At 51.6% G+C, this 13,463-nt stretch overlaps 5 protein-coding genes across 5 annotated transcripts; 2 read left to right on the forward strand and 3 right to left on the reverse strand.

Annotated features, from left to right (window-relative positions):
• Positions 1-1,306: 1,306 nt before the first annotated feature.
• PMZ80_003137 (uncharacterized protein) lies at positions 1,307-2,134 on the forward strand (the record flags this gene model as incomplete). Its single annotated transcript, XM_064871566.1, has 1 exon — positions 1,307-2,134. The coding sequence occupies one exon, from the start codon at positions 1,307-1,309 to the stop codon at positions 2,132-2,134; it is 828 nt and encodes a 275-aa protein (XP_064731946.1).
• A 1,272-nt stretch (positions 2,135-3,406) lies between these two features.
• On the reverse strand, positions 3,407-6,244 carry PMZ80_003138 (uncharacterized protein; the record flags this gene model as incomplete). The annotated part of the gene is made up of 1 exon (XM_064871567.1): positions 3,407-6,244. One exon carries the CDS (start codon positions 6,242-6,244, stop codon positions 3,407-3,409), a length of 2,838 nt encoding a protein of 945 aa, XP_064731947.1.
• A 912-nt stretch (positions 6,245-7,156) lies between these two features.
• Positions 7,157-8,893, forward strand: PMZ80_003139 (uncharacterized protein; the record flags this gene model as incomplete). Its single annotated transcript, XM_064871568.1, has 1 exon — positions 7,157-8,893. The coding sequence occupies one exon, from the start codon at positions 7,157-7,159 to the stop codon at positions 8,891-8,893; it is 1,737 nt and encodes a 578-aa protein (XP_064731948.1).
• Positions 8,894-9,202: 309 nt separating this feature from the next.
• Positions 9,203-11,679, reverse strand: PMZ80_003140 (uncharacterized protein; the record flags this gene model as incomplete). Its single annotated transcript, XM_064871569.1, has 8 exons — positions 9,203-10,510; positions 10,559-10,599; positions 10,663-10,819; positions 10,871-10,950; positions 10,999-11,031; positions 11,118-11,149; positions 11,203-11,550; positions 11,627-11,679. The coding sequence occupies 8 exons, from the start codon at positions 11,677-11,679 to the stop codon at positions 9,203-9,205; spliced, it is 2,052 nt and encodes a 683-aa protein (XP_064731949.1).
• Positions 11,680-12,010: 331 nt separating this feature from the next.
• PMZ80_003141 (uncharacterized protein) lies at positions 12,011-13,137 on the reverse strand (the record flags this gene model as incomplete). The annotated part of the gene is made up of 4 exons (XM_064871570.1): positions 12,011-12,409; positions 12,458-12,636; positions 12,703-13,039; positions 13,096-13,137. The coding sequence occupies 4 exons, from the start codon at positions 13,135-13,137 to the stop codon at positions 12,011-12,013; spliced, it is 957 nt and encodes a 318-aa protein (XP_064731950.1).
• Between the last annotated feature and the right edge of the window lie 326 nt (positions 13,138-13,463).

The following is a 13,463-nucleotide window of genomic DNA, read 5'->3' on the forward strand; positions in this document are numbered from 1 at the left end:
AATGAGAGCAACGAGAGCTTCGAAGGAGAAGCCTCGATATGAAAACTGCGCGCCTTACAACGGCGCATTTCGCTCCAGATGCAGACAAGGGCGAGCATGATCTGCATCCATGTGCGGCCAGATCCTGGCTGTGGAATTGAGCCGGTGTGCTGCGCTGTTCTCGTCTACCAGCGACATCCTGGTTGATAGGAGGAAGCCGTTGAGCGGGAGATTGTGCCAAGGAGCGGTGTGGTCGCTACTGTAGGGGCGGTTTTCTGGGCATATTATTGGTTGCGAGGCATTCAGGCATCCACCGACAGATATCTCGGGATGATTTCCAATCACTTTACTCGTACGTACCTTCGGTACAGCTCGACCACACAGTTGGTCCGTCTTCATCAGGCGTCCCAGAACCTAGCTTGGCAGATCGTCGTCATTGCCTCCCATCAACATGCTGTGTCTGGAGGTCTCGATCTGCCTTAAAGCTCGATGTTTCAGCCACGAGAAAGCTTCGAAACGCGCCAAGTACTAGCGTGTCAAACCGTTGAAGCAGGTAAACGCGGAGGAAAGCGCAACTGCCTCCTTTTGGGGCGTCGAGCGTGCATCAACTTTCTCCCATCATCGTAGGCTGTATCAAGGCCGGACGGTTGGACGGAAATCAGAGTGACAACCCAAGAACAAGGTGCTGCAACAGCTCTCCTCTACTATCGTCCTTCAGGCGAAGCATTGCGGGATGAGCTTGGATTGATAAGATGTGAGTCCGGTCACGAGAATATTGACCATCAAATGCACCAGTAAAGCTCTTCACGCTTCATGAAGATTCCATAAGAAAGAGCGTCGCGGAGCGGAAAAGGCGACCATGTTCCTGCTTCGAATGGCATTGATGTGGATACCGTGGAAAATTGATCAACGGCCTTGCAGGGAAAGAACAATGGGGCCATCCGCCATTGTTTCATGGATGGCCGACGTCTGCTTCCGCTCTTCATAGGACTCGAGCACATCGTTCTCACCAAGAAGATCAAGGAGTCTCTGAGCGCAATCTCGTCAAGGACAGTCACAAATCATGCATCTTCAAAGCTTTGCCTTCTCGTCAGCGATATTGCTTGACGCCACGTTCGTGGAGAAACATGAAACTCGCATCCTTTACCAAGTCCAGCAGTTCAAGCATGGAGGTTGGGACCTGCTAACAATAGCATCAATGCAACGTCTTGAAGAAGCAATTATGCTTTTGCTTTGATATGTAAGTACTCCCTCCCAGCGTTGCCCATCAGTGAACCTCGCCATCAAACCGTGCTGTGCTGGACCACTACACTCGCTTACCTTCACAATGTCGCTCTTTACCAAGTCGCTCTTTTTGCTCAACATCTTGGCCAGCAGCACCGATGCACTGCCAACCAACTCCATCCGGGCTGCTCAAGCATGCGGCAACACCATCGAAGGCGCTGGCACCTTCATGAAGTCCGCAACCTACACATTCCCAGGCACCACTCTCCCCGAAGGTCTTCACAGATCGCCTGATTTGATCCGCGACCAAGACTACGGCGCACCATACAACCACATCTTCGAAGCCAAGAACGTGGTAGTCAAGGATGGCTTCCTAAACATCATCGTTCCAGGCGGACAGAACCCCGCCAGCGCGCCGAACCAAGCCATCTCCTCCGCAGAAGTCTTCACAACAGAGTCGGACATCCTGTACGCCAGCGTCCGAACTCACGCTATCTTCAGCACCGAACCAGGAACATGTCAGTCCAGCTTCTTTTACAAGACCGACAACCAGGAAACAGACATTGAATACCTGTCCGATCCAACCTCGCAATCGAACGTGGACGGAACAGCTGACCTCCACTACACGAACCAGGCCATAGACGGCGGTGACTCAACTTGGTCTCACAAGCCTGCACCAGGGGATATCGGTACTGCCGTGCATGAGTACCGGATTGATTGGACTAGGGACTTCACCGCGTTCTTCGTCGACGGGGTCCTCCAGGAGAAGAAAACCGAGAACGTTCCCACTGAACCAGGGACGTGGCTTTGGAACAATTGGTCCAACGGTGACAGGGGCTGGAGTGTTGGCCCGCCGAGGGGGGATAGTGTGATGAAGGTCCAGAAGATTGAGATGTTCTATAACACTACTGGTAGTGCTGGGAGCTGTTAGTGGATAGACGCAGGTGTAGATAGTGTTCGGTACGAGCTTGACAGCAATGTCGATCGAACTCGGGAGAGGCACTACCGGTCATTTGGATCGGAGTGCAACGTGTAGGTCAATCTATCGAACATATCGACGGTCCTATTTAGTCAGGAGTCTCGATCCCTTCTTGTGTGCTGCAGCCAATCGTCTTTTCCTTAGGGCCAACATGTCTCAGTGTACTTTGTACTTGGACCATCGCAAATTGTTGCAACGGACAACAGAAAATGTGTGCGAGTTCTGGAACAGCAGTAATCAAGGCATGATACTGAACTCCCGGAACATGGTACCACAGCCAACATGAACCCACCCCAGCACTGCTTCACCCGTATCATATTTTCCATCCTGCCAAGGATCCGTAGCTCCCTTACAGCACACCATCGAATTGAAGAACCAATCAACAGGCTGACTGGATACAGCATCCAACCATCACAAGAGTCTGAATTCATGACGGCAGAACGACGCATCTGTCCACTCTTACTTTAGCACTCGTTACCACCCATTTCAGCCTACTCGGCCTCTTCCACAAGCAACCGCACACACCATACCCAGCCTCGTCTGCCTGGTCGTTCTCGCTACCCTCGCCTATCTCCAGCACCACTTCGAGCTCGGCCACACGGGACTGGTGATGCATCGCTTATGGCACATAGTGGTCAATGCTGTTCGCGATGTATCCAACCAAAAGATCGCTCATTCGAGATGGCAGCAAAGGAGCTTTCAATACAGTTATTGGCCCTGCAATAAAGAGTTTGGAAGCAGCGAGACGTCACCCACTACGTCAAATCCAGTCTGCCGCACCAGAAGCCAGAGTGATCAATTATGGTGGTATGGGCAGCAGGTCGATGGTCGTCAGCCTTAGTGTGAACCCGCGTCAGGTTCGCCATGATTCAGAGGCGCGCAATATACCATGTATCAACCCAGATACATGAATCACCAAAATCCACTGCAATACGGACCGGATGTGGAGAGGATTCTGGATCTGATCATAGAAGGACGGGTTGAGCGCAGCGGTCCCGGTTGTACGGATGATGATGCGAATCGGTCTGACAGTTGGAATAATGCGACAATATTGAGCATGACATAGACATACAGGCATGACTCGTCACCAAGGATCGCTGTGGGCCTGCACGAAGTGAACGTGCTCAGCGGCCTGTATGGGCTGGTGGATGATGCCTATCTCAGTTTACCACTGGAGGTAAGTGTTGTTCCAGGCCGATTTTGAGAATCTGGATTTGACGTCGCTCAATCGAGATATTCCTCAGCAGAAACCCACTCACCTTCAGTATCGGAGCTCCGACTAGTTGATCGAGATGGCGAAACCACACTAGATGTTCTAGCCTCTAGCAGTTTCGCAATCGCTTCATGGCCTTTGTGTCTGGCGACTTGCAATGCAGTCCCATCGTCACGCGCACCGCGCTCCAACAAGAGCCCAACGATAGGCATGTAGCCGTGATTTGCTGCAAGCTTCAAAGGCGCGCCGACACGTCCATAATTGGCGTTGACGTCTGCACCCTCTTCGATAAGCTTTCGTGCGAAGGTCAGATCATTGCCGCGATCATCAAGCCAGAGGACCAATTGCAGAAGACTGAGCTGTTCTCTGAGGTAGTAACCGACTACGTTGACGTGGGCACCAGCAGCAATTAGTACGTCGGCTGCTTCAGTGTGGCGGTGGTACATGGCCGCGAATAGAGCGCTTCCGTATGGGTGGGTGGTAGAAGTGTTGACGTCGGCGCCTTGCTCGATGAGATATTGGAGGATATCCATCTGTCCGTCAAACGCTGCTAACATCAGAGGTGTGAGCTGCTCCCCATTGGCCAAATTGACATGCGCTCCGTGCTCGACGAGCATTTCCACCATTGCTTGATCTTGTACGCTGACGGCACGCGTTAGTGGCGTTTCATCCCTGTACCTGTAGCGGCTTTCAAGGTGTTCTCGAGTCACTTGGTTCACATGACAACCTCTCTCGAGGAGGAGCTTAGTTTTGGCACGCTGGTGATTGCCGATCAATAGCATCAGTGTACTTTGGAATAATTCTTGGGACGTCGCACATTGGCACTGAGAGACTAGTTCCATGAATGACATGTCAAATTTCCTGATCGCTGCCAGCCATGCATTTTCGTACTTGCCACCTTGAATGTGGACATTTGCGCCGTCCTTGATAAGCCGCCTCGCTATCTTCTCATTGCCCCTAGCACAAGCAACTTGCAGTGCAGTGTTGTACAGACCACACGTTTCATTGACGTCGGGCTTTGTATCGAGCCATGTTTCTATCAGACGGTTGAGCTTCTGCATCTTCTGCTCTGAGGCTGCCCGTTCGATCATCAGATAGAGTAGTGGCACTTGTCTTGCGTAATGCTCAAACCCCGTCGAGCGCCCAGGACTCATACGATCCAGGAAAGCCCATCGAATCAGTAAAGAACGGCACTGCAGCGTTCCTGAGGCCAGTGACTTCAAGAAGTCCTCTTGAGGCAGGCCACAATCATGTGAATTACCTACGTGCTCGAAGAAATAGCTGGAGGCGTATTGGACCAGAGGAAATCTGACCCAGAGTTCTTTTCTGAGAGCCAGCTTCTGTCTGGCAGGCATTTTCGCAAGCTTTCTGATAAGTCCAGGAGGAAAGCCCGATATTTGTCGTATGCAGCAGGCCTTCAGGAACTCATGGCTCAGTCCTTCCAAGTTGCTCCCAAGTTCAGGCAGTAATGTAACGAGACCTGACCTTCCGAGCAGAAACTCGCGAATTGACTCGTGTATGAACTGAACAGACTGAATATTGTAGGCCCTCTCGGTCACTATCTCCACCAGGCCGCGTGAGCGATTCAGTAGAAATCTGCTGATCGTCTCGAAATCCTCCGAATACTGTGCAGCATCTGCGAATGTGCTTGAACCATAACGCACGGCAACGTACAGGGTGTCTGCCCGGAGGGGTTCAAAAGCAAACAACATCCACTGGAATAGAGCCACTGTGCTCGTCAAGTCTGTTTTATCTGCGAACAGAACATCTTCGAAAAGTCCGTGAAGTTCGGTCGGCATTTTCTGAAGTTGTGCCAGTAGTGATTCTGCAGTATTCCCATCATCGCGCAGACCGTTGAGGATAGGGATAACAAGAACGACCCACAGGAATATGTTGCCGGACTTTCGCAGCATCGTAGACTGAAGCTTTTCTGTGACGTCGTCGTCTTCAAGCTTTAGCTTCTCCGCAATGTACTTCTGAATATCGCCCGCGTGCTCTTCTTGGTCTTCGAGAACTAGAGATAATCCTTTCTTGATACTGATATGCGGATAGTGCCTGCTTGACAGACAGATCCTCACCAGATGACAGCCTCGTGCCTGACGTGCATGCTGTATCATTTCCTCCAGCATATTTACCATGTCGCGCACATCCCGTACCCTACCTTCGTCCAAAGCATCAATGAAGATTGTGGTCCGCAGGGGCTCCGTAAGTTTCAAGAGATCAACAAGGAAGACACAAAGTTCCTTGATGGTCCACTCAATACAGATAGGCTGACTTTCAGCTTTAGTCCCGAACGTCTTCACAAAGTGCCGTCGGACGTGCGGTACTTTTGAGACAAGTTGATGGGTCAAGGACCTGTAAAGACCAAGCGGAGAACGTTCGAGTTCGGCCGGCGCTCGTGCATTGAAGAAGTAAGACAATACTTCACAATTCGGCTCGTAATCTTCAGCTTGCTCCAGTGCCAGTTTCATCATTGTCGACTTTCCGGAACCTGGTTTGCCCTTGATCCACAGGAAACCATGATGGTCAGTCAGCTTAGCCTCGTCCATCCATGAAAGGTACTCGTCGCGCTTGAAAAGCCAGTTCCCTGTTTGAGGCATGGCGTGCCCAATGTGGCGATGGCGAGCGTCCATATTTGGGAATGCCAACGATTGAACGAGCCTTGTCTCAAGAGCATTTCGCTCGTCAGAAGCACGGTCTGTGCTATTTCGATGTCCATGATAGACCTTGTCGCCCAGGTGTACTTGTGCATGACCGCCGATCGAGATTGAAGGGTAGATATGGCCTCGCTGGTCTCCTTGACCGGCTCCGCCTCCTGTATCCTCAGCTTCACGCGCATGGTGCGACATTCTTAGTAAAATCTACCATGGTAAGCAACTGTACAGAGTCAACCTTGACTGCTTTTGTTGTCCGTTCAAGTCAGGTCGGAATTTCTTCTGTTACTGAAAAAATCTCATGCGATACGGCGTTTAGCATCATGTCGCGAGACAAAACTGGCTCTTTCCGAGCATACGTGCATAGGATCTTTTTCAACAACAGCCTCGTCTTGCTTCGTTGTATGTTTTGGGTGTCGGTCGGGTGGGGTGACCGACATGGTATTGTCCGGCCAATCATACGTGCAGCAAGTCCCTGCAGGGCTGTTGTTCGACTATCTACTGCGAATTTGGCTGGTCAGCGTGGTACGTTTCATCGAGAGCACACGCAACCATTCCCAAGGTAGCGGCCGCATGACGATGGGGTAATGAACGATCACTGCTGTTCACGTGAGACACAGATGAAGCTTTGGCGACCTCTCAGAACAGTACCATGATTTATCACCACGCCATAGAGTATTGACCGTAGAACGGAGGAGAAGCACTTGAGATCAACGAACCAGAACCAACTCGTCACTACGGGGCAAGAGCTGCCGGCTTATTCAGGATCGTGATGGCCTACAATAATTCCGATCAAAAGTCAGGAGGTTGGCACAAGCAGATGAAGCTCTAGTTTGATGCCTGAGGCATTCATCGTAGGATAAGGTAATATCTGCTGCCTCATCGCGTTTAAAGACTTCTTTACCATCAATCCGAGCACCCCACAGACACGAAACCCATCAAAGACTGTCACTATACCTATTTCTACGCTCACGTCGTCTGCACTGGTGTTCAGGCCGCACTGTGATACAACAGATCACATCATGATCTCTGCACTAGCACAAAACCAACACCACTCAAAAGCGATTTCCTGCGACATAATCAAGTAACCACAAGCACGAAACCAGCATGTCTCAACGTTCTCCTTGCCCCTATTGCGGCAACGCAACTTTCGAAGAAGAAAATGGCATCCTAGTATGCACTTCTTGTGGCCGCCAACAAGAAGGCGGCCTGCAAGTCGCCGATGATGATGCAGACTTTGGCACACAAGGCAAGGTAACGCGCAAGAAGATCGAGAAGACCAAGGTCAAGGTCAGCAAGGTCTACCATGGACCACGAGGGTATCGATTGTACCTGCTGGCATGGCAGCATGTGCTTTGGCGGCAGTGCTATGCTTTGATGAATGGATCAGTGAAGGCCCCGGATGAGCTGTGGCATGTCGTGAAGGATTTGTGGGCGTTGAAGTTGTCGAGACTTGTGCATCGACTTGAGGATACGGGCGGCAGAAGCACGGATGCCGAGACCGACTATGCTACTGAGAGTCGCACTTCTGAGACCGAAGATGAGGCAGTCACCGACTCAACAAAAGCTGGTTCTCTCCGACCAAAATTATGGGACTCAATCGGGCTTGTTTACCTCGGTATCCTCCTTCTTCGTCAGCCAATGTCACTGTCACAGCTATACCACCTGATTCGCACCGAAGAGGTACCTTTCATCCGCGCGTTTCGCTCTGTGCCAACAGACATCTCAAGCAAGCTGCCATCAGAGTACCAGCTAGCACTCGACACAACCACCATTCCGAGCCAGTACGAACTGCAGCAAGCTGTGTACAAGCTCCTGCAGGACTACTGTGTAAGCTTTGGCATCACAATACCTAGCCTGAACTGGAAGGCACTGCTATTCGACTGGACCCAGGAGCTCGGACTGCCGCTCGAAATCTACAGCGCCGTGAAGAAGCTCGCAGCGTTGATAGAGTTTGACTTCACATACCAGCTATCTCACCACTCTGATCTCGAAGGCGGAACAACACGTAAGAAGCGGCGGAGTCCTGTCGCCATGCCAGATGCCCAGCTCATCTCCTTAATCGTAGTCGCCACGAAACTACTATACCCTTTCGATTTTCACATCGAGGGTAGAGCACAACCCTTCGGCTCATCAGCTTCCCTGCGCATCGACTGGTCCACCTGGCTCACCATCCAAAAATCTCACGTCGCGTCCAATACCTCCGCCACAAGCCAAACCATGCAACCAGATCGCGCAATCGAGACATCCGCCCCTGATATCCACGACTTCAACCCAGAGGCTCTAGACCAATACATGGACTGGTACCAAGCCACATTCACAACACCAGAACCAGTCCTCAAGGCCAAGAAGACAGATCTGGAAAACAGTATTCTGAACATGTTCCCACTCTCAGATCTGCCCGCTGCCTCGACCCAAGAAGGATCTCAAGCTCGAGAGAATGACTCTGCCGAGACCGGTACACTTGTCTCACAGATCCAACGTGAAGCGATCTTGCCAGCTACTGCTACTGCTGTTCCACGTCCAGACTCTCCAGGCAGTGACAGTGACAGTGACAACAATGACGAGCACGCAAATTATCGGTCAAGCTATCTCATCTTTCCCAAACCCGAAATCCTACAAGCCACAGATATCTTCTTCGGTAACGACACCTCGAAGAATCACGTTACCTACTTCCACGAGCGAGCAGCCGCACTAGCATGTCTAGACGTCAAGCGGTTGCTGAGAGCGGTGCGATACACCGAGAAGAAGTTGGAGGCGTGGCATTATCAGCAGAGACGCACTGCGGCATTCACACCAGCAGACGTTGAAGGAGCGGACAGTGGGGTTGGGGTGGAGGAGTGAAGAAGCATTACATGACTGGTGGCCTGTGTCGAAGGCAGTTTGGAGGATAGGACGAAGAGGCCAGTACGAATGAAACAAGACACATTACGAAATGCCAGGCAGGTGTGATGAGATAGTTTGTCTTCCACGGCGAGGAAGCTAATGCATCGGCTACTGGTGATCAATAATGCATCAAATTGTTGCAGACGACGCTAGCTTGCCTGCTGCCATTTGTAAATTTATGTTGCAACCTGCCTCTTGTATGCCCCAACGACCGCAACGAACAAGGCGCAACTCCTCCTAGTAATCTATTTGGCCGCGGTAGCCTCATCACTTCTTCTCCGACGATTGCCGCGGGGCACCCATCGCACTCTTTGCAGCAGCAACAGCACCAACGGTGGCTTGTCGCTGTATACCTTGTTGCGGCGATTGTTGATTCCCAACTTCTGTGGTGCTCACAGACGGAGGCTGCACACTCCCCTGCGCCCTCGCCTCTTGCCACTCTTGTGTCTTCTTACTTGCCCAGCTTCCCCACGAGCTGAGATACGCACCTGCCTTGGCTGCATTCTCACGCGCCGCGGCTTGCACTTGTGCTGTGTCGACGTTGGGTCTCTGGACCTGTGCGGCACGGCTGCGAAGAGCAGCTGTCCAGCCACTGCCCGCTGCTGTGTTCGTGTCAGCTGGTGTTGCTGCGGTATTTGTGGCAGCAATGGTTGATGGGTTCTCGGCTGATTTGCGGCTAGCATCGAACACGTCTGGGTGACTCTCTTCTCTGTCTCCAGTCGACGTCCTCGGCTTGTCATTCTCTTTTTCCTTCTCACCCCTCGCACGACTCTGTTCACGCCTCTCCTTGAAACCCTCTACCTCTTTCCAGAACCGTGCAACTCCGGCTCCCACTCTTTCTCGTCCAGCCTCGAGTGCCTTACCTGCCGTCTCTCGACCTTGTCGGACTTTGTCGTCAATATGCAATTCCTGCATGGCCGCACCGACCCGTCGCTGGACGTCTTCAATGTTCAGTCCACCAGCAGTAGGATGTCTAGGCTCCACAATATCGAAAATACCAGCATCAGAGGTAAGGTTATGCCATAATTTGTAGTTGGGCGTCACTTTCCAGTGTGCAATAAAATCGTGGTTGAAATCATTTGCTGTCTCGAGAGGGTCAGGATATCTCTCGTCGCTTACGCCACCTGTTGTCGACGACAAGTAGGGATTGGGATGGTTATCGAAGTGGCTCTTGTATGCAACAGAGCTTAGGAAGCTGAGTATATACTCTTCGAAGGACAGTCGGATCGCATCTTCGGAGCCCTGGTAGCCGTGTGTTGTTGGTCGGGACGGATCGTTTGGATTCCATGTGTCAACAACAGTCTGGGTGAGATGATCGATCCAGCGGCGGTCTGCAGCTGTAAGATTGAGGGCGGCTCGTAGAGAAGGCTCAAGTACTGTAATCTTGTTGGCGGGGGCAGATTCGTCGAGGTTGACAATGACATCGCAGTAACGATGCTTCGACTCAGAATCGTTGACGAGCTCACGCTGAGACAGGAACAGGGTGTTTGTGCTGCCTGCTACATAGGATTTGGATATCGGGGCAGAGAGAGAGTCGAGTTGTTGTAACGGCGTGTATGGTGAGAAAAAGGAGCCCTGCAAACACATATTAGCACCACACGTGCGTTGGTCGTGCCTACTCACTTCACCGAAGATCTGGAGAGGGAGGCCTATGTATGCCAGTACTAGGGAGATGTTAGCTTGGCCTCGAGACGGGTACGTAGCCGACTGACAAGAGCTCCGCTCACTTGTACGGAGTTCGGTTGCACGGCTGATTTTTTGTGCATGGGCGTTGAGTTCTGGAGAGGCGCAATCCTGGAGACTCTCGAGTAGGTGAGGTATCAGAGAGACGAGTGTGAACTGTGTCATGCATAATCTTTCGCATCTCGTACCAAAGAACAATGCCTGTCAACCTCATCAGCTGGGAGTCAGTGATGCACAAGGAAGGCGACTTACTCTCTTCTGCAGTAGCAAACATTTGAAGAGAACAAGAGTCTGCCAGCGTAGGTCGTATATCAGCTCTCGCAGTGACAGCCCTTGTCCATGTAAGCATGAGTGCAATGTCGAGGAACGCTATGACTGACCGAAATAGGCCTCCTTCCCGTCCTTCTTGTTGTCTGAATCATGTTGTAATGTAGCTTGAAACTCCTGTGGGGAAGATGTTGGTGTTCAAGTTCTCACTCTGTCGGCGTGGCGCACGTACCTACCTTCAAGATCTCGACGTTGCTGAAATCTCTGAACAGGCGAATTAGTCCTCGTCCTCTGCCAAAGCAACTATGAAGACTCACTCTTGCGCGAACCATGCAGCGGTGACGGCGGCCAGTCGCTCTCTCACTTGGCCGAGATCGCCGGGATTGTTAACGATAGCGACAACAGCCTTCTGCACGAAACTTCTTGTTACTTCCGAAGACTTGGCCTTCAGCTTGTCGGCTCTGATCTGCCGCGTACATGAAATGCCAAACAGACTTGTATCATTGAGGTCTCCAGGCGTCTTTGAGAGAAGTGTAAAGTAGGAGAATTCTTCAGAGCTGGCATGGGCGCCATCAGGCAGGGCTAGAAACGGCAAGTGCGACCACTCGTTTGCTGAGTAGAGCTTCTCGCCGGCAGGATCAGCCCAGAACTCTATCTCCGGTCCTCTTGAAGCACGGCGTCAGTCACAAAGAGGGATGAAGTAAAGAACGGCAAGGGGTTCTTGATGGGCATTCAACCTACCGGTGGTGGTTGAAGTCTATCACCGCCACTTGCGGCACAAAATTGGTTGTCATCTCAGATCGAATCGCATGCTAGACCGGCAAGGGAGCGTATCGAGCAACATGGGTCTACTTCTGGCGGAACGTATGGACTAGTACTTTGGGGTCCTCATCGACTTACCAGGTTTATCGAGACCCAGGAAAGTAGACCAGTCGCTTAACCTTCCCTTTTCGTTCTCGAAAGCGGCCACCTTGATTGTCTCGGAGTTGGTCACTAACTCTTCTTATTTCTACAGTACACTTATTGATCGACGATGTAACCTGTGAGGACTGACTCTCGAACAGCGCGAAAACGGCCGAGTAAAAGGTACCTGGCCCTAGCTTGCTCGTCTCCACTCTTTGTGCTTCAACCCATCGCCTTCTCCATGGCCAGCTTAGTCGCCTCATCAAGACTCTCTTCGGGAAGTCCAAGCAACGCATTCATCGTTGCCTTACCACTCGCAAAGTTACCCCCACCATCAGCGAAGAAGACACGAGACATAATCTTAGGGAAGGAACTATGTTTGCCTTCCTTGATCTCCTTCATACCCGTTGAGAATCGTTCATGCGACGACTCTCTAGAGATGGTCCAATCCTCCTGCTTTGTACCTGTTACTCGAAGTGCTGATTCTAGCATGTCCTTCTGAGAAACATTGAATGAGTCAATGTACACGACCTGATCCCTGTACGTTTCGAGGCATGTCTGTGCGTCTGAGCCTTGGGCCTTAACAGGCAGGCTCAGGAGAGCAGCAACAGCACGGCCGAGCTGGCAAAATCAGAACAGTCTTCGTCCAGAAACGTATGATTGACATACCTGTGCTAACGTGGACGTCGAAACGACTGTCTCGCCATCGTCGTACAGAACAGCCGCGCGATTCGCAAAATCGATTCCCAAGCCAGCTGGCATAGCGAGACTCTGTTCGTACCAGAAGCCCGTACATACAGCGATATATGAGCTCTTTCCGAGGTCTGTGATAGCCTGTCGAGTAGCGACTAAACACATCGTAGGAATGATTAGTGCCCGATCAGCGCTGCAAGCACCTGAATGAGAGCACTCACCTTTGTTCTTGAAGAAAAACAGGTCGTTCACCAAAGCCTCATTCGCCGTGTCAGGGCCCCATTCGTTTGGTAGGATCCATGGGACGCCTGCCTCGCCAGCCGCGTTGATGATTTGCAGCTCAGTCTCCTTTGGGGTGTGACCACTCAGGGTGATTACCAGCGCATCCTGACCTCTAAGTGCGTCGACAAGTGTCTGAAACTTCTCGTAATCAACAGCTTTGACAATGACACCTTCGGGTAGTTTGGCTGAACTGTCTGATCGGGTGAGTGCTGTGATTGTGTGCTTGCCGTTCTTCAGGAGGGCATCGGTCATGAACCGACCACTGTTGCCGCCAGCCTGGATTCGTCAGTGCATCGAGACGACGTGGCCATCGGGATCTCCTTGTCACGTACGCCGACTATTGCAACTTTGCTGATGTAGTTTGAGCTCGCCATGAGGAAGATTATTCAGAAACTATGCAGAAAGGGAGCGAAAATGGCAGGAGCACAAGGGCAATATGCTCACGTCTTATATAGATAGCCTTCCCTCGGTGAGGTTGTCCTCCCGGTCCGACTGTTCCCTTCATGGAGTAGTGATCTTCTCATTGTATATGCTTCGAGCTCTAGTAGTGTCGGACACCACTTATTCCACACTCCACTGCTCGAGATTCATATGGATAAAGTCGGCTTTAAGCTCGGACGTATCGCGTTTAGCTATAATCTCGACTGATGTCCGTGTCGTCACCTCCTCATTATGGTAGCATGTTGCGCTGCGGCTTCTG

Source organism: Knufia obscura (genome assembly GCF_036327395.1).
Source record: "Knufia obscura strain CCFEE 5817 isolate CBS 148926 chromosome Unknown scaffold_3, whole genome shotgun sequence".
NCBI lineage: Eukaryota > Fungi > Ascomycota > Eurotiomycetes > Chaetothyriales > Trichomeriaceae > Knufia > Knufia obscura.